Source organism: Danio aesculapii, chromosome 23 (assembly GCF_903798145.1).
Source record: "Danio aesculapii chromosome 23, fDanAes4.1, whole genome shotgun sequence".
Lineage (NCBI taxonomy): Eukaryota > Metazoa > Chordata > Actinopteri > Cypriniformes > Danionidae > Danio > Danio aesculapii.
In genome coordinates this window covers 35,494,664-35,516,531 of record NC_079457.1, presented here as the reverse complement: position 1 = coordinate 35,516,531, position 21,868 = coordinate 35,494,664, and the positions used below count along the sequence as shown (strand labels likewise).

General features: G+C 35.2%; 1 protein-coding gene across 1 annotated transcript in view; it reads left to right on the top strand.

Moving 5' to 3' along the window:
- The window catches only part of bmp7b (bone morphogenetic protein 7b), a 103,778-nt gene extending 89,061 nt beyond the window's left edge, over window positions 1–14,717 (top strand). Inside the window, exons 5-7 of the mRNA XM_056449524.1 lie at window positions 5,114–5,190; window positions 10,425–10,535; window positions 14,223–14,717. Coding sequence (XP_056305499.1) covers window positions 5,114–5,190; window positions 10,425–10,535; window positions 14,223–14,372 — 338 coding nt within the window. The 3' untranslated portion in view covers window positions 14,373–14,717. The remainder of the gene's footprint in view (window positions 1–5,113; window positions 5,191–10,424; window positions 10,536–14,222) is intronic.
- Window positions 14,718–21,868: the final 7,151 nt, after the last annotated feature.

Here is a 21,868-nt window from a genome sequence, read left to right as displayed (position 1 = left end):
GAGCACAGTGACCTCCATCCATAAGTAGAACCACCAGGACTGGACGGAGCTGGCCGGCCATCCAAGCTGAGTGATCGGGGGAGAAGGGCCTTAGTCAGGGAGGTGATCAATAACCCAATGGTCACTCTGTCTGAGCTCCATCGGTCTTTTGTGGGGAGAGGAGTACCTTACAAAAGGACAACCATCTGTGCAGCATTCCACTAATCAGGCCTGTATGGTAGAGTGGACAGAGGGAAGCCACTCCCTGTCTGGAATTTGCCAAAAGGTATCTGAAGGACTCTTAGACCATATGAAACAAAGGTCTCTGGTCTGATGAGGCTAAATTTGAACTCTTTGGAGTGAATGCCAGGCATTACGTTGGGAAAAACCAGGCACCGCTCATCACCAGGCTAATACCATCCCTATAGTGAAGCATGGTGGTGGCAGCATCATGCTGTGGGGATGTTTTTCAGCAGCAGGAACTGGAAGATTAATCAGAATAGAGGGAAAGATGAATGCAGCAATGTACAGAGACATCCTGAATGAAAACCTGCTTCAGAGTGCTCTTGACCTCACACTGGGGCAACGGTTCATCTTCCAGCAGGACAATGACCCAAAGCACACCGCCAAAATATCAATGGAGTGGCCTTACAACAACTCGGGGAATGTCCTTGAGTGGCCCAGCCAGAGCCAGGTGTGCCAAGCTTGCATCATATTTAAAAACACTCGAGGCTGTAATTGCTACTAAAGGTGGATCAACAAAGTATTGAGCAAAGGCTGTGAATACTCATGTACATGGGACTTTTCAGGTTTTTTATTTTTAATAAATTTGAAACTATTTCAAAAAGTATTTTTTCACATTGTCATTATGGGGTATTGTGTGTAGAATTTTGAGGAAATAAATGAATTGAATCCATTGTAGAATAAGGCTGTAACATAAAATGTGGAAAAAGTGAAGTGTTATGCACACTTTTTATACTTGCTTTATAAAGACATCATCTATTATACTAAAGCACAAGTATTGTACATTTTCTTAAATGTTATTTGATATTTTAGGCAAGGCAAGGCAACTTTGGCATCAAAGAGATATATAAAAAGTATGACATCAAGAAAAAAGTAGATTTTAAGTTACAATAAATATTTGCTAATGTAATATCTAGACAATGAATGTAAATAGGAAATTTAATATAGTTTTGGAGGATCAAAGTAAAGTTCAACAAATTAAATTTCTCATAAATTATTATAATAAATGTTTAAATAAATGTTACTTTTATTGAGTTCAAAGTATACTCGTAAAGAATATTATTTCTTTAACATGTTTTATTGTTTAAATGTGTTAAAGTGTACTTTTTCTTCCTTTAGTTTAAATCACCTATTAGATATGCGTAAAAAAAAACAGTTGATGTGTGGATTAATACTGAATGTGTGTCACTGTTTTACTGGTGTTAAACTGCACTGCTTTAATGCACTCCTGCATTGGGCTCACTTTGCTCTCTAACTACTTCAAAATTGTTGATAGGCTGTGGTGGGCATTCCTCTCTGTCTCAAAATGAACACAGTCGACCAATCACAACAGACTGGGTCATCGGACCAATCAGCGCAGATTTGCATCGTGCTAAGGAGGGGTTTGGAATAAAAATGAATCGCTAAACGAATCATATGGGAGTTGTTGGGATAATTAGGGTAAAAATAAATGCATATTATAAGACAATGAAAGTGTTTTTTGACCTTGCATGCATATCAGACTGTTGTTGGAGACCCCCAAAACCAAAATATGACATTTTAAATGCATAATAGGGGCTCCTTAACACAGGCTGATGGAAACCGGGATGATGTAACACAACACAAAAAATGTCATTTTTGTCTAAATTTATTCGCGATTATGTAGTTCTAAACCTCCATGCTGACATGTCATTGAAATAAAACACAAGATGAGCTGTTTTAAAGAGTGTCTTCATAGCTCTAGCTACAAAACATATTTTAAATGGATAGTTCACAGAAAAAAGGAGATGTTAATATGGTTCATTTGAGTATTAGTAGACTGTTTGCTTAATATCTGTTGATACTGCTCCTTCAACAGACATTTAACTGACTGTAAGAAACTTTGCAAGTACACGTCAACTTACACTAACCCTAACCCTAACCCTAACACCAACCTAACAGTCTACTTATAATCTAATGAGAATTAGTTGACATGTAGATGCAATGTAACTTAAATTCAACAAATGAACCATTAAAATAAAGTGTGACCCTTCTTTTTCTTCAGTAAAACATATAAGAAATTATTTCTTTGAGTTATAAAATGTAATTCAATGACACTGTGAGAGTAAAAAAAAATATATGAAAAACTCTCCAAACAAAACTAAATTAAAATCTGAGGCTCTTGATGGTACATTGAAGTTTTTTCTGAAGAAAATGGATTAATCTATGGAGGAAAAACTAATAATTACTTTTAATATTATTAATACAAAGCCACACTAATGGAACGTACATTATCCAAATCCTAGTATTCTAGATGCTTTTATGCTGACTGTGTATTTGTGTGCAATGCAATTTCCCCCGTCAGATTGTGCTGCCAACACTGTATTTTAATGGTTCTGAGGTTGGGGTTAGGCATTAGGTAGGTTAGGGAGATATTACAGCTTCATATCACACTAACCCACATTAAAAATTTACACTGGTAGCAAAATCTAATGGGTAGATTATTACGTCATCAAAATGTGCTTCCTACGTTTTAAATGGGAGGTAGGACAATCTCACAGGGTAGGACTAAACGACTAAACACTGGCTTTTTTTTGTTCCCTGAATTGCTACTACATTGTAAAACCCAACAGACAACTTTATCAAATGAAATGAGTGTAGTTAACTCATAATTGATTGGAAGTTAATTCTACTTATTTGAAAAGAGTTTTGAACTCAGTGTTGAAGGTAATGAGTTAATTAAATACCTCATTACTTCAACTTAAATGGAGTAAGTTCACAGTCCTTAGTTTTTCCAGATTAGTTTTTTAACTCAAATGGTTTCTTGCAATCAGTTTCCTCAAACGGTTTGAGTTGCCTTAACTCATTGGGTTTTACAGTACTCAGTTGGTTTGAGTTCTCTTCATTTATTGGGTTTTTATTAGCTTTGCAGAGTTTGCATCAACACGAGACTGAGTAAAAACAATTTAATTCAATTTCAAGGTGAACTGTTCCTTTAAGGCAAAAGAGAACTGGAGATAAAGCGTTTGTGTGCTAGTGTGTGTTCATGTGGTTCCTATTAGTGTGTAATTCTCTGCAGGTCATTTTGCACAGTAATAGCATTACAGTGTTAAATGGCTATTAAATGAATTTGGGTCAATGTACTGCATAGGCATATGAGGGTTTCAAGGAATCTGGACAGCATCAGTGACCTTGTCCTCATATTTATCAGTCTTCTCACAGTTCAGAGTTAGCTTTAACACTCTTCACACATTATAAGTCAGGTATACACTCACCGGCCACTTTATTAGGTACACCTTACTAGTACTGGGTTGGACCGTAGTTTGCCCTCCGAACTGCCTTAATCCTTCGGGGCATAGATGCAGCAAGGTACTAAATATTACTCAGAGATTTTGGTCTATATTGACATGATAGCATCACACAGTTGCTGCAGATTTGCCAGCTGCACATCCATGATGCGAATCTCCCATGTCACCACATCCCAAAGGTGCTCTATTAGATTGAGATTTGGTGACTGTGGAGGTCATTTGAGTACAGTGAACTCATTGTCGTGTTCAAGTAACCAGTCTGAGATGATTCGCGCTTTGACATGGCACATTATCTTGCTGGAAGTAGCCATCAGAAGATGGGTACACTGTGGTCATAAAGGGATGGACATGGTCAGCAACAATACTCAGGTAGGCTGTAACGTTGACACGATGCTCAGTTGGTACTAATGGTCCCAAAGTGTGCCAATAAAATATCCCCCCCACCACCAGCCTGAAGCATTGATACAAGACTGGATGGATTCATGCTTTCATGTTGTTGCTTCTGCTGCTGTAGCCCATCTGCCTCAAGGTTCGACATATTGTGTGTTCAGAGATGCTCTTCTACCTCGGTTATAACTAGTAGTTAACTAAGTTAGTTGCATTTCTATCAGCTCGAACCAGTCTGGCCATTCTATTCCTACTCTTCTGCTACAATCTGAGTTCTTGTTATGGCTTTTTATGCCCTTTTCATTGTCAATGTTAAGCTTTGGCACAATCTACATCATAAAAATAAAGTTTAATTGAATTATATTGAATAATTTGCACCCGTTTGGACCAGATGAATCAATAATATGTAGCTCCACAAGAGAACAACTGTTCATTTTAAATGTGTATATCTGCTAAACTTTAATTTGGCAAAGTTCTAGTGCCTTAACACTTTATTTTGATGGTCCATTTGAGTATGTAGATGCAATGTAACCTAAATTCAACAAAAGGACCATCAAAATAAATTGTTACCCAACTTGTTTTTAATTACATTTATACAGTGCTCAGCATATAAGAGTACACCCCTCACAAATTTATCTTTTACATTCTTATTTTTAATAGGAAGCTATACAATATTATATTTGACATTAGATTTGAGATTAGTCAGTAGTGAAGCCAAATCTGGAGCTTATCTATCAAAATAACGTATGATAACGGTCCAAAAACTAGTACACCCAAATTTATAAGTTATAAAAAAATATTAAATACAAAAAAAGAAGAAAAAATCAAGAGAAGCAAAAAAAATGTAAAAAAATTAGTTGAAATTTTGTAGGTTGTAGCTTATTTTTGCAATATTTTGCTTGAATTTAATTATATTGTCTTTCAATTTCTAAATATGTTTGGTGACTAAATTATTATTTTAATAAATATATCTGTTTAATAAATCTGTTTTGTTTAAATGGACCAAAATACATTGCCTAAATTCACTAAGAAATTAATACAAATATTCATTTTCAAATTGGGCTGTGCTCAATTATGCGGAGCACTGTACATGTTTATATTTGTTTGGAAACTGACTATATTGGCATATAGTTTACTCTTCTACTAACAGACAGGCAGACTTTTGATTTTTTTCTGAGGTTTGCACTTTATCACCAGCGATGATCATTTCTTAATCCTGTTTCTCTGTTTGTTTTCAGAAAACAGCAGTGCTGACCAGAAGCAGGCCTGTAAGAAACATGAGCTGTATGTCAGTTTTCGAGACCTTGGATGGCAGGTATGATAACCATCTATTACATATATTAGATTTTGTTAATGTTATTTACCTATTCTTTTATATATTTACAGTGGTGTAAAGTAACAAATTACAATTACTCAAACTATTGTAATTGAGTAGTTTTTTCTCAGGAATTGAAATTTATTAAGTATTTTTAAGAATGTGTACTTTTACTTTCCCTTGAGTACATTTTTAGTGCAGTATCGGAACTTTTACTCCACTACTTTCCCTCAACCTGCAGTCACAATTTTTTCTTGTCTATGGGGATTAGAAAAATCAGTCCAATTAAATCACACATACAAGGTAAATCACCTCATAATGAACTACCACAAGACATGCATGCTTTATAATTGCAGCAAACTGTTTGGAAACATTAAAAGTGTCCAAGAAGAGGTCTAAAATCTTTACACGCATTGACCCAGAGACTGTTTAGATGCACGTCACTGATGAGAAGATGATGGATGTTTACTGTATGATGACCAAAATGGCTTTAAACACCCAGCAGGAACAAGACGTCAACATGACATCAGATTGACGTTGTACCCCAATGTCGTGGGACATTGCATTTTGTTTGGAAATAAAAATCGGATTTACATCAGAACTCAATGTCAGGTCGACGTCAATGTCCAACATCCAACCTAAAATCAACTAAATATCAACGTCTAATGATGTTACTACTTGACGTTGTGTGGACGTCACCAATATGACGTCAATCAGATGCTGAATTTTGGTTGCCATACCTGAGGAATAAATGTCAGTATTTGATGTCAATGTGATGTTGGTTAAAGATGTTGGCTCGACGTTGGATTTTGGTCATTTTGCAACACAACCCAAAATTAACCAAACATCAACGTCATTTGACCTCGTTATTGGACACCAAAATAAAATTGTCCTTAGATGCTAGCCAGACATTGAATTTTGGTTACTTGACATCACAACCTAAATCTAATCTAATATTAACGTCTTATGATATTGTCTGCCTGCTACTAAATGCACTACAGAATGTTACTTATACACACATCCACAAATTACATGTAAATGTATCAGCTCTTCACAGCGTAATACTTACTACTCTTGAGTACTTTTAAAAGATCTACTTTTTATTCATACTTTGAGTAATATTTAAAACGGATTCTTTTAGTCTACTTAAGCAAGTAATGGTACTTTTACTTAAGTATGATTTTTCAGTACTCTGTCCACCACTGTATATTTGTTATTTTTTTAGTGCTGGTTAGTATAAATGAGTACATCCCTCACAGATCTCTCTTTTAAATTAATAATTTCTACAAGACACTTTGCAAAAACATACGTGTATTTACATTAGATTAGTCAGTACCAAATCTAAAATTGGAAGTAATGTAAAAGAAAATAAATAAAGTAAAATAAAATCACAAATCAAAAATTAGTACACGCAGATTAATATGTTGGGGGAAAATATTAAATGCAATTTTACTGTGTAAAATTGTACATGTAAAAAACCATAAACTTAAAAAATATTAAATTCTGTTGAAATTATGTAGTTTGATTTTTATTTTTTTTTTATTTTTTTTTACAATAGCTAATTTTTACTTGAAATTTATTATTTTTCTATTCCTGAAGATGCTAGTTAACCAAACTCATATTTTAATGGATATAACTGTTTAATAAAACAGTTTTGTTTAAATGCACCAAAAATATTGCAACATATTGCAATATATATATATAAATTGCAACATTAACTTCGCCATTTGTCCAAGTTGAAATCATGACATTTTAAGCAGTGTTATTTTAATCCCAGTTACATGCAATTGTAGGATGTATTCAATTATTGTATACAATTAACATTAGTTAAACATTTGTTGATATAGTTTTGTCTCTTTGGTCAGTCTGGTTTCGGCAGTTTCTTTATTCCCCCAGTTCAAAACAACAACAAACCAGCAAAAAATATTCCAAAAGCCAGTGTGATCAACTTTAATTCCTCTAGCAGTTTTCCTCTGTTAGCTCTGGTCCTTCTCCATCTCACTCCACATTCCTCTTTATCTCTCTGTATGTTTATGGCTCAAGCCGTTTTATGAGTGTGTGTAGCTCCATTAGGCTGCATTACCTCAAGAGCACGAGCAGAGACAGCAGAGTGTCCTTTGTTTACACACCCTCAGTCCTGCCACCTGTGGCAGATCTGTCTCTCCTGCTGGATCACACACATAAACACTGGCTCTGAACAGCTGGACGGGACTCAGAGATCTTCGCTCTAACGGACGGCTTTATATTACCTCCAATTCACCTTTGAATCCTTTACAGAGCATGTTTACATGGACAACAATATTCTGCCATTAACATGATTAAGACAATACTATTAGGGGTGAATTAGTCAATGGCAATAAATCTAGAGTTAAAAACTAGCCTAGAGTACCATCTGCTGTTAAAACCTAGCCTAGCCCACCATCTGCTATTAAAAACTACCCTAGAGTGTCGCCTGCTGTTAAAAATTAGTCTAAAGCACTATCTGCTGTTAAAAAGTAGTCTAGAGCATCATCTGCTGTTAAAAACTAGTCTAGAGCACCATCTGCTGTTAAAAACTACCCTAGAGTGTCGCTTGCTGTTAAAAAGTAGTCTAGAGCACCATCTGCTTTTAAAAAGTAGTTTAAAGCACCATCTGCTTTTAAAAAGTAGCCTAGAGTATCATCTGCTGTTAAAAAGTAGTCTAGAGCACCATCTGCTGTTAAAAACTAGCCTAGAGCGCCATCTGCTGTTAAAAACTAGCCTAGAGCACCATATGCTGTTAAAAACTAGCCTAGAGCACCATCTGCTGATAAAAACTGGTCTACAACGCCATCTAGCAATTAGCCTAGAGTGCCATCTGCTGTTAAAAACTAGCCTAGAGCATCATCTGCTGTCAAAACTTAGTCTAGAGCTCCATCTGCTGTTAAAACCTAGCCTAGAGCTCCATCTGCAGTTAAAAACTAGCCTAGAGCTCCATGCTGCAGTTAAAAACTAGCCTAGAGCACCATCTGCTGTTAAAACCTAGCTTAGAGCTCCATGCTGCAGTTAAAAACTAGTCTAGAGCTCCATGCTGCAGTTAAAAACTAGCCTAGAGTGCCATTTGCTGTTAAAAACTAGCGTAGAGCATCATCTGTTGTTAAAAACTAGCCTAGAGCACCATCTGCTGTTAAAAACTAGCCTAGAGCACCTTTGGCTGTTAAAAACTAGCCTAGAGCACCATCTGCTGTTAAAAACTAGCCTAGAGCACCTTCTGCTTTTAAAAACTAGCCTAGAGCATCATCCGCTGTTAAAAACTATCCTAGAGTACCATCTTGTGTTAAAAACTGGCCTAGAGCATCTTCTGTTGTTAAAAACTAGCCTAGAGCACCATCTGTTGTAAAAAACTAGCCTAGAGCACCATCTGCTGTTAAAAACTAGCCTGGAGCACCATCTGTTTTTAAAAACTAGCCTAGAGCTCCATCTGCTGTTAAAAACTAGCCTAGAGCACCATCTGTTGTTAAAAACTAGCCTAGGGCGCACCATCTGTTGTTAAAAACTAGCCTAGAGCTCCATGCTGCTGTTAAAAACTACCCTAGAGCACCATCTGCTGTTAAAAACTACCCTAGAGTACCATCTGTTGTTAAAAACTAGCCTAGAGCACCATCTGCTGTTAAAAACTAGTCTAGAGCACCTTCTGCTGTTAAAAACTAGCCTAGAGCATCTTCTGTTATTAAAAACTAGCCTAGAGCACCATCTGCTGTTAAAAACTAGCCTGGAGCACCATCTGTTATTAAAAACTAGCCTAGAGCTCCATCTGCTGTTAAAAACTAGCCTAGAACATCTTCTGTTGTTAAAAGCTAGCCTAGAGCATCATCTGCTGTTAAAAACTAGCCTAGAGCACCATCTGCTGTTAAAAACTACCCTAGAGCACCATCTGCTGTTAAAAACTATCCTAGAGTACCATCTGCTGTTAAAAACTATCCTAGAGTACCATCTGTTGTTAAAAACTAGCCTAGATCACCATCTGCTGTTAAAAACTACCCTAGAGCACCATCTGCTGTTAAAAACTAACCTAGAGCGCCATCTGCTGTTAAAAACTAACCTAGAGCGCCATAAGCTGTAAAAAACTAGTCTAGAGCACCATCTGTTGTTAGAAACTAACCTAGAGCGCCATCTGCTGTTAAAAATCTAACCTAGGGCGCCATCTGCTGTTAAAAACTAACCTAGAGCGCCATAAGCTGTAAAAAACTAGTCTAGAGCACCATCTGTTGTTAGAAACTACCCTAGAGCACCATCTGCTGTTAAAAACTAACCTAGAGTGCCATCTGCTGTTAAAAACTAACCTAGAGCGCCATAAGCTGTAAAAAACTAGTCTAGAGCACCATCTGTTGTTAGAAACTAACCTAGAGCACTATACGCTGTTAAAAACAAGCCTAGTACACTATCTGCTGTTAAAAACTAGTCTAGGATGCATACTGTTTAAAAACTAGCCTCGTGCACCATCTGCTGTTAAATTTTTGCCTAGCATGCCTTTTGCTTTTAAAAACTAACCTAGAGTGCCATCTTCTGTAGCCTAGAGAGCCATCTGGTGTTAAAACCTAGCACAGAGCACCATCTGAAATGGATGCTATTAAAAACTAAACACAGAATCAATTCTAGAGAGTCAAAATGCATTGCAGTCTCAAACCACTAATCATCTTAGCCCTATTAAGAATCATTTAATGTAAATAGGATTCTTGATGTACTTAATCTGACCAAAGTCATATTCGAAGGAAACACAAACAGAATTCAGATGCTTTCTGATTTAATACAAAAATTATGTGATTAAACTTGTCATAAAAAATTCTGCATTAAACTCCGTCATTAAACGTTCAAAGGCTGATAGGGCTTTATATCTGCTACCAGCCGCATCACTAATGACATGGTGAATGATTGTTAACTGAACAGTATACAGTAGGTTAAGATGATAGATGATGCCATTGTCCATCTGACAGGCATCACAATAGCTATTTCTCAATAAGTGATCTTGCTTGTGTTCTTGTACAACGTCATCATCAACCGGAAAAAATAAATTCCATTACTTAAGAGCACAATAACAGAGAGCACTTTCAGTTTTGTGTAAACAATCATTTTAAACGTACCCCCATACTTTAATACATGTGAGGAATATGATTGCAGTTTAATATCTTTCTGTTCACAGTATACGCCTTCAACTGTGTTTGGTTGGGAAAGTTCTAACTCAAGGTTGACTTTTATGTGCTCTGTCCATCTTTCAGGATTGGATTATAGCTCCTGAAGGATATGCTGCATATTATTGCATGGGAGAATGTGCCTTTCCTCTCAACTCCTACATGAATGCCACAAACCACGCCATTGTGCAGACATTGGTAAGCCTGTCACTGTCCACACTTTACCTGTTTTTGTTTATTTATTTATTTTGTGCATGTATTTACAGTGGAGAACAAAATTAGAGCAATTATTTCCCTCATTTTGACAGCACTGCTTAGTTTTTTTTGATATATACTAACAGGATATACAGTAATTATATCCTGAAATTTATTGTTGGTAATTTGGTGGTATTTCCCAAAGGGAGACACTTTCAGTCATACACAAAAAAGTTTTCTGTATTTTGTGATTCATGTTTCATTTTTTATTTTATGCCATTTATTTATGCTTTTGAATGATCTTTCTTTCAATAACCTCTTCCTTGAAAAGTTCGAAAAAGTGACTTTTTATAAAATTTTTAATAAAATGTTGTATATTGGTGTTTTATGTTGGTGTTGTATATTATGGTACAAAAAAATTGTAATAAACTCCCAGTACATTTTCTGTTATGTTACACACTCATCGGTCTATATATTATTTTTTTATACATTACATTATTTTAAACTACTAAAATGTCAATAAAAGTCACTTTGTAAAACTGTTTAGTAGAGAATTTTCAACATCAAAAGTCGACAGAGCAGATATTAACATCCCATAATGCAAATCCCAATAGATAAAATAAACCCAAAACATTTCTGAATCACAAAATACTAAAACTGTTAATTAACAGATATTTTTACAGTGTAGAAGAGACGATGGTCCTTCCAGATCTATGATTTCTTGAATATTGCATCTTTACAATGTCAGTAACTCATTCAAGCCCCCAGAAAGGCTGGTCGTCCACAAAAGACAAAAGCTCAATAGGACTGGATACTATGAAGATTCATTGTTTCAACACTGCTGCTTAAATTGACCACCAGTTCAAACAAGTTACGGATCTGTATTTCGAGATGATTATCTTTAAGAAATTTTGAACTGAAAGCGTTGCAGTATGGTGACACATTGCTGCCAAACACATATTACTATTTAAAACTCAATTATATCATAAAAATGAAATCTTTTCTCATTAAAACAACTTTTCTCATAATAACGAGATTATTTTTATTGAAACAACATATTTTCTTGTAATAGCAAGATATTATGTCATTAAAACAACATCTTTTCCAACATAGGCTTATTCTGAAACGTAGTTCTATAATCATTTCTGGGGATTGTGCATTATGTAGCTAGAAGTACGTATGGCTGCCTTTCATCTTAAAACGAATGCTACAGGGCGGTATGACGTTGTTCCTTTTTACACCTACCAGCTGACTGCTTACCTCCATATGGATGAATTTTCCGCTATTACAAGTTTGTCCAGTGGCTCGCTGCATATGTCGGAGGATTTAAGAAACAGAACGGAGTTGACCGTAATGAGGGCTTTTCTTTTTCTGGATTGCTTTTAAAACACCGCCGGCTGGGTTTAGGAAAGTAGGTTGAGAAGGCCTATCTGTGCTTTTAAAAACATTATCGGTTGGGTTTAGGGATGGGTGGGGTGATTGGTCAGTCAGTCAGTCAGTCGACCGTGGCCTCTGGTGCAATGGCACTTATGAGAGAAATTTGAGATCTCAAAAAGTTTACACAGTGGCCTCCGGCAGATTCTCAAAAACTGCAAAAAAAAGTCGCTCTCCAGTAAAGCATATGGAAGTACGTACTCAGAATGAGCCTGGCTTGATCTTTTCGCTTTATAATGTAGACAAATGCTGTTTCCTATAGATCAGTTTGATTCTTTCATCTGTATAATATCAGATGTTTAAGATGCTGACATAGTGTTCACATGTTGATAATGATAGAGTGGAAATAACTTGGATGTTGATAAAATGTTGGTGTGTTTTAAACAGAGGGGAAAGTCCAGTTAACCAATTTAAATGTGCCTTATCTTGAAAAAAAGGTAGATTTTTTTACCCGTTTGATTATTCCAACAAGATGGTCACGTCATGTATGAAAGATCTCGTTTTAACGAGAAAAAGATGTTGTTCTAACAAGAAAATTGACATTTTAATGAGACAATTAAGTTGAATTAACAAGAAAAATATGTCGTTTTAACGAGATAATTATATCGTTTTAACCAAACAACATCTCGTTATTAGCAGAAATAATTAGCTTTGAGAAGATAACATTTTGTTTTTATGGTTAAAGATGTCATTTTAATGAGAAAAGATTTTTATTTTAAAATTATTTTAATGAGAATATTTATTATGACATTCTTAAGGGATATGAATAATATGTGTGTGGCAGCAATGCATCACCATACTGAAGTGACCAATTCATCATCAAAAGAAATAATTAAAAGACTTGAGCATGTTGTGTGGCGGTAGAATATGTCTAAAGATCACTTCAATGATGATATAAAGTTTCGTTTAATTGAGCCTGGTGGAGAACATAATGTTCATCGTCAAACTGTGGAAAGAATGAATCCAAAGTGTGGACAGATGTCTGTAAAGGTAAAGGTAAAATGCCCACCTTTTGACTCCACACTTCATACTCCTTTTTGACTGCTGTGACCATCACAAATTCCAGTTGTAATCTTTTTTCTTGCAAAAATCATTAGCCCCTTTCACACGTACAGCTCTTTCTGGACAATTACCAGCAATTTTCCGGAATATGTGAACAGGCCCTTTTTGAAAATACCAGCAAATTTGATCACTGTTTTTTTCCACATAATAGTAGGTTATAATAGGATGTATACAGTTGAGGTCAGAATTATTAGCCCCCCTGTATATTTTCCCCAATTTTGAGAAGATTTTTTCCTACACATTTCTAAACATAATAGTTTTAATAATTCATTTGTAATAACTGATTTCTATTGATAATATTTTACCAGATATTTTTATAGATTCTAATATTCAGCTTAAAGAGACATTTAAAGGCTATAATTAGGTTAACTAGGCAGGTAAGGGTAAGTCATTGTATAATGATGGTTTGTTTTGTTGACAAATTTATGTAAATTACACAGCATTTAACTGTGATATTAACAGAATTTTACTGTAAGAGAGTTATTCAGTATGTTACTGTAATTTATAGTTTCATTGTGAAAATTACTGTATATTTTACATGTAAACATATACAATGCTGTAAATACACACACAGTAAGGTAATTGGTGCTGTAAATGTAAATACAATGTAAATAATTGCAGTTATTGATTTACAGTAAGTTACTGGCAAACTGAACTGTAATATGATCTGAATCTTACTGCAGGACAGTTACGCAGTATGTTACTGTAATTTAAAGATGCATTGTGAAAACATTGTATATTTTACAGTAAAGATATGCAATGCTGTAAATACATACACAGAAAGTTAAATGGTACTGTAAATGCAAATGCTGTATTTGATTTACAGTAATTGATTTACAGTAAGTTACTAGTAAACTGAGCTGTAATATGAACTTAATCTTACTGTAAGACAGTTATGCAGTATGTTACTGTAATTTAAAGTTGCATTGTGAAAATTAATATTAGTATAAATTAAAAATATACAATGCTGTAAATACGTACTGAGTAAATTAAATAGTGCTGTAAATGTAAATACAGTAATTTGCTGGAATCGATTTACATTAAGTCACTGTAGATTCTACATAAAATTGTTAACCGTGTGCATATTCACACACTTTAATCATCCAGTTTAGATATTTGCTTACGATTTAGGACACACAAGAAAAAATACATTGTACACTTTGTGACTTTGTCTTTTTTTTTTTTTAATCTCAGGTTCACTTCATCAACCCTGAAACAGTTCCAAAACCGTGTTGCGCTCCTACACAACTCCACGCCATCTCCGTCCTGTATTTTGACGACAGCTCTAACGTCATCCTGAAGAAATACCGCAACATGGTGGTCAGAGCGTGTGGATGCCACTAGAGTCCTGTCACACATATGCATAGACAATCATTACCCACATATAGACAATGCAAACACACACACACATGACTGCTCCTCATTTATAAAAATGGAGCCCTCCCAAGATCCCACCAAACCATATGGAGATCTCAGGCCAAACCTAGACTGTATACCAAGGACAAAATGCAAAACTGTCGATTGGCCAGAACTGCAAAAGGAAATTACAAATAACCTCTCTCTTTTACACACACATCAACACATGTATGCACACATTTACATACTTCTATATACTTGTGCTTTCTACTGTGTAAATAGTTTTTCAATGACAGAAAAGTATTTATTTTCCAACACGAAGTCTTAAATATGCTTGTCTTTTGGTGTGTGTTTTTTTAAATGCGTCTCACTCATTCACCAAAAGTCTTTGTCGCCTATGCAAGTTTTAGGAACAACAAAAAGTAACTTGACTTCTAGTGGATTATTTGGTATCAGAAGTGGCTTATATGAAAGGCAAAGGCCTCTAGATTATGCTTATTTTAGCAAAATAAAAGATGATCATGCCTTGATTTATAATTATTTAATTAGGACAGTAAGGTCTGACTTTGCTTAGACAAAAGTCTTGTCACTCAACAGAAATGATGTACATGTACAGTATAGAATGAAAAGTCATGGTGCAGTGGAAAAAGAATTCATATTGTGTATGAGCTTGGAGGACTGCATCCATACATCTCTGCAATGACTCAAATAACGCATTAATAAAGTCATCTGGAATGGCAAAGAAAGCCTTCTTGCAGGACTCCCAGAGTTCATCAAGATTCTTTGCATTTATCTTCAATGCCTCCTCCATCTTACCCCAGACATGCTCAATAATATTCATATCTGGTGACTTGGCTGGCCAATCCTGGAGTACCTTGACCTTCTTTGCTTTCAGGAACTTTGATGTGGAGGCTGAAGTATGAGAAGGAGCGCTATCCTACTGAAGAATTTGCCCTCTCCTGTGCGTTAAAATGTGCCCATTGCATCACAAACAAGTGTCTTGATACCTCAGGCTGTTGATGTTGACATCCACTCTGCAGATCTCTCGCACATCCCATACTGAATGTAACACCAAACCAGGATTTTTTCCTTTACCAAACTTGACTGATTTCTTTAAGAATCTTGGGTCCATGTGTGTTTCAGTAGGTTTTCTGCAATATTTTAGGATCATTGGGATGCAGTGAACAGATGATTCATCAGAAAAATCTACCTTCTGATGAAAATTTTTAGCAATAATTATTATTAAGGAATAAGTATTACACTGTCAAGATGACGTTTGCTGTTTATTCAAAATTACTTAGTTAAAATAAGCTGAAACAACACAATTCTTTAGTGTTTTTTAGGGACAACTTAGTTGTTTTATGTTCAATCAACTTAAATTTTCAAAAAATAATAACTTAATTCCAATGGAATTTTATTCCACAATCTACTTATTTAAAATGAGCTGAAACAACTTAGTTCTTGAGATTTATTTGGGACAACTTCATTGTTTTAAGCTAAATCCGTTTACATTTATCAAGTTAACTTGATTTGTGTTGAAAACATGAAAATGAATTACTTGTGTGGAATACTGAAATTTTACAGTGTATTAGGAAATCAAGTTTAAAATGAATGCAAACATGCACATTTAAAATATAAACGTTTTTGGAGGGTTCAAAATTAACCTAACTACATTTGAAGTCAGAATTATTAACCCCCTAAATTATTAGTCCTCCTGTTTATTTTTTCCCCAATTTCTGTTTAACAGAGAGAAGATTTTTTTCAACACATTTCTGAACATAATAGTTTTAATGACTCATTTCTAATATCTGATTTATTTGATCTTTGCCATGATGACAGTAAATAATATTTACCCAGATATTTTTCAAGACAATTCTATACAGCTTAAAGTGACATTTAAAGACTCAACTAGGTTAATTAGGATAACTAGGCAGGTTAGGGTAATTAGGCAAGTTATTGTATAACGATGTTTAATAATTTTGACCTTAAAATGGTTTTAAAAAAATTAAAAACTGCTTTTATTCTTGCCGAAATAAAACAAATAAGACTTTCTCCAGAAGAAAAAAATATTATCAGACACACTGTGAAAATTTCCTTGCTCTGTTAATATCATTTGGGAAATATTTAACTTAAAGGTGGGCTAATAATTCTGACTTCAACTGTAAGTCATCAACAACTCAATTGACCTAAAGTAATTGTTTAAAACAAGACCATGCGTTTGATCGGTTCTCCAGCATTACCTGATATCCGTCATTTGATTTGCTTGTGTTTTGTTGAAGTTCCAGCACATTCTCTTCAGCTGTTTTTCCACAGAGGGGCATTTATTAGGAGCATTTGAGGTGAGGATATCATTCCAGGCACTGATAGTGTTTTACTGCAGGCTTGGCCCAATAAATAAGTTAGAATAAACACAGGCTGTTCTTAGAGTACAGCGAGCACCTCGTAGCCCAGCCATGACCTTGAGACCTTCGGCCCCCATATGCATGAGTGTGTGTTACTGAGGACATGAACACATGACATCTCTTAGTTTACTCACATCTTTTACATTCGTTCAACAAATAATCCTATACCTACACTCAAAAAAAAAAAAGACTTTTGCTGCTTGTTCAATCTACTTAATTAAAACAAGTTGAAACAACACAATACTGGAGGTTTTTTCTTAAATGTTTTATGTCCAACCTAACTAAATTTGTAAAAACAATAATGTTAACTTAATTGATTTATGTTGGAACAACATGAAGGAATCGTGTAGAACCCAGTATTTTTACAGTGTATGCAATATAACCATCTAGAGTGCATTAGTGCTGCCCACATTTTCAGCTGTGCTGTATCAGTATTTTATCAAATAAATTATTCTTACAGGTATAAAAAAAAAAAACTGAGCAAATACACATGTTGAATAACTTTGAGAGCATATAGGCATTACATAGTCAGGTCAAAAAAAATTGGGACATCGACACAATTGTATCATTTTTGGCTCTACACACCAACACAATGGATTTGAAATGAAATGAATGTGCTTTAACTGCAGACTGTCAGCTTGGCTTTGAGAGTATTTACATCCAAATCAGGTCAACGGTTTAGGAATTACAACAGTTTGCATTTGTGCCTCCCACTTGTTAAGGGTCCAAATGTTATGGGACAGTTGGCTTCTCAGTTGTTCCATGGCCAGGTGTGTGTGCTATAGAGCCAAAAATGTTGGACTTGTGTCGATGTCCCCATATTTATGGACCTGACTGTAACTGAAGCTTTGCTTGCCTCAGATGTCTGGTGGGATTTGCTGTATGGCATCACTGGAAATTTTTTTTGTAATTAAATCTGTTGTTAACACAAGACATAGATATTAAGATAAATATTCTTACTATTAGTCTTACCCTTAATTAGTTTGTTCAAATAGACTTTAGCTTGCCTGCTAAATTCGTCCATCTTGCTACAGGACGGCTGAAGTTTATCCTTCTTTTATCTATCAGCCATAATTCCACGCTGAGAGGAAAGTGATTGACAGGTATGAATGGTCTGCTCTTTGCCAAAGTGGCTCAGTGTTTACACTTTTGGGGGAAATGAACCTGTCAATGGCATAGGGTAATTATGGTAGTCGGTGATTAAGAAACTGAGTGAAGAGAATTCACTTTAGCATACAAAATTTGTATTTGCTTGTGGTTTTCCATATGATCAAAAATTCTGACAAAAATCATATTGTAAATGTTTGTTCATTTCATTTAATTTTCCTTCGGTTTAGTCCCTTTATTCATCAGAGGTCGCCACAGCAGAACGAACCGCCAACTTATCAAGCATATGTTTTACACAGCTGCAACCCAGTACTGGGTAACATCCATATACACACATTCACACACATAGACTACAGCCAAGTTAGCTTATTCAGTTCACCTATAGCACATGCCTCTGAACTGTGGGGGAAACCGGAGCATAAAAACTCCACACAGAAATGCCAACTGAGCCCATCTGGGACTCGAACCAGCGACCTTTTTCCTGAAAGGCGACAGTGCTAACCACTGAGCCACCATGTCGCCCAACTATAAATGTGACAAGTATAAAAATAGACACAATTGTGTAAAAATCTGTGGATTTATGCTGAATTATTTTGGGAGAATCATAACTAAAAACTTAATATGTGAAATAAAAAGTAATACCTTTTTAACTTTTATTAAATGATTACAATGCAAATCCAATTAGATCCACTTTATTTGGTAAACAAAGCAAGTCTCATATAATATCTCTACTAAAAGACAGAAAATATTCCTTTACAAACTGTATTGTAAATAATTCATGTGAATATTTTCACATTAGTCAATAATATTACTGTAATTAATTAAAAACTGAATAGATATAAATTTACACATATATACACAAGTAAATAAACTGAATCGATGGGCAAAAAATCAGCGTAATTCTGCATGCGCAGATTCCGTGTGGGCCAAGCCATAAGTGTAATGTATTACGACAAATATGACAAAAAAAAATCATGACTATAACTCATTTAAAGAACACATTGTGAGCTGTTAATATAAAATATTAAAATATAAAGTTTATTGTGACAGAGAAAGTGACACTGTGATGTAATGTGATGGGAAAGTAAGTCACAACTGACCCTCCTGGCAGTTTGATTGACAAGCGATCTGGACAATCATAAAGGGGATTTTCTGTTCCCCTTTGACTGTCCACAGTGTTGACCGACTTGTGTCATAGTTGAGTAAAATTGTGATTAACATAAAACAATTAAGTTGTCCCAAAACACTTGTGTTGTTTCAGCTCATTTTATTTGCTAGCTTGAACAAACAGCAAACATAATTTTTTTAAAGAGTTGGATAGCAGGTAGGCTACCCAGAAAAGCCAGCCAATACCATTTCATCGTTTGCCAAAGCCAAGAGAAATGTACGTATTGGATTTGTTTGTGTGGATGGACCACTATCAGTTCTTAATCAATGGTGCAGTCACTTTGCTGACCAAATGACTCGAAACACAAGGACTCGAGATTGATGAACTCATCGTTTCTGTTATTGGACTGACAGCCTCTATAACTAGTTTATGGAGATGTGATTTGTGATGTAACAAAATAACTACCCAACTCTGAAGATGACCTGTGACAACGTAACGTAACCTGTATAACCTCCCAGAGTCCCTGATAAACAATGAATTAATCTTTGCAGACTTTAATAGATGCTTAATAGTTTTGTCTTGTTTGAAATGGTACCATCTGTGAACAATGTTGGTATCTACAGTTGAAGTTATAATTATTAGCCCCCCTTTGAATATTTTAATTTTTTTTATATTTCCCAAATGATGTTTAACAGATCAACAGATCAAATTTTCACATTATGTCTGATGTCTGTTCTTCTGGAGAAAGTCTTACTTGTTTTATTTCAGCTAGAATAAAAGCAGTTTTTTTAAACACCTTTATTTTTTAAGGTCAATATTATTAGCCTCTTTAAACTTATTTTGTTTTTTTTCCGATAGTCTACAGAACAAACCATCTTTATTCAATAACTTGCCTAATTACCCTAACCTGCCTAGTTAACCTAATTAACCTTGTTAACTCTTTAAATGTCACTTTAAGCTGTATAGAAGTGCCTTGAAAAATATCTAGTAAAATATTATTTACTGTCATCATGGCATTAGTTATTAGATTTGAGTTATTAAATCTATTGTGTTTAGAAATGTGTTGAAAAATCTTCTATCCGTTAAACAGAACTTGGGAGAATAATAAACAGGGGGACTAATAATTCTGACTTCAACTGTATATATAACATTTATTTTCCAAAAAGATCATTAGACCTCCAGGAACAAGTTTGGTGATCCCTGATGTAAATTAATTAAAATGTTAAAGGGATGGTGCAGTACGATATCATATTTTAAACTTTAGATCATGCTTAATGTAGATGTGTGAACATAAACAACATCTCTGAATGTAAGATGCTCAAAGATCAATGCAAAGAGAGACATTGGCTTTTACAGTTAGCTTAGCAATGCCTACAGTGAAAGAAATTTGGGGACTACAAAAAATATATCCAGGTTAATAATGTCATCAACCCTTCAGGTTGCACGCATACACCCCGCGCAGTGAAGGGGCGTGGTCAGATGCGTTGGGATGTTATTGGAGAAAAATCTGAAATGGTGCCCAAACGCTGCTATTTCCACAGAGCTTCTTCTGTTTCTGTATTTGGGCTTCAAAAGGACGTGGCACAAAGAGAGAAGTGCTTACAGTTTAATTTTAATTATGTTCCAGAGAATTATAAAAAGAACTAGCTCTAGCATTTGACAAAGGACAGCTTCCAGAATCTCTCCTAGTTCAGTGTTGGATTCGGCTAAAACCCCTCAAAGAAGGAGCAGCTCCAACCATAATAGAAGAAGCTGTGGATTGTGAGCCACAACCTGTAAGAATTTCAATTTGTAAATGTAAACAAGGATGTAAACATTAGGAAATGCTGTTTGGCACTGCTAACAACATAGCTGCAAATTCATATTTATCCGTCAAACCGCTGTAAACACCTTCAATCTTCAGCAGCGCTGCAGTGTCTCTATGCAGCCACTTTCTCTGCGTTATACATTTCAAATAATGAATTTGCAAAAGATATGTGAATGTTTCATATTACTTACACATGCTTATAACCGTAACTTGTGTGAAATACACTAGTCAGATTTTATTTTAGAGAGCAGGCATGATGTTCAGCTGTATCATTTCTGTCGGATTCAGGCTCAAACTGATATGGCTAACAGCTACTCTGACTCAGTTCCTGGTGATATGAGCACAGCACATTATGTTAGTTAGCTGACCGATCAGAGCCTTTTGAGGGCAGGCCTTTAAAGGAACTAGGAAACATGACAGTCGTTTTTATGTTAGCTGAGTAGCTGTATATAATTAAAGTAAGTTATATGAAAAAATAACTTGATTTCTTCTAGAAATGAAGCATGATCACACATTGCTTTGCAACCCATAAACACAATCGAGCCTTAAAAATACACTCTGGACCACCAGTTTAAATAGACTGGAGCATTTATTTAGTTATTCAAGCATAAAACAAGATGAAAGACATTTGTTTAATTGTTAGTGCCATCAGGAGCAGCAGGCGAGTGCTGAAACTCCAATAAAAATGGGAATTTTTTTCTTCCATATTTAAATAACTTAATAATCCATATTTTAAAGACATGCCATGGAACAACCAAATTGAACGCAGTGCTTCTTGTCTGGTCTGAGACTCACTTTATATTGTATCTCAATCAGGCAGTGATGATCATTGATTTTTTTAAAGAAACCAGACGACAGTTCAGCCAGTCAGGTGCATATAGCCCATTGTAAGGAATAAAATCACACTTGTGACATTTGAAATCACATTTTGAGATGAGCATGTCTCAATTACAAGAAAGGTGCTGTAAAATTTTAAATAACAGTAGACTTTTGCATTTAGACCACCAAACCCAAACCCCAACCCTTATCAAGACCCCCTCCTCTTCCTCCTGCTCACCTC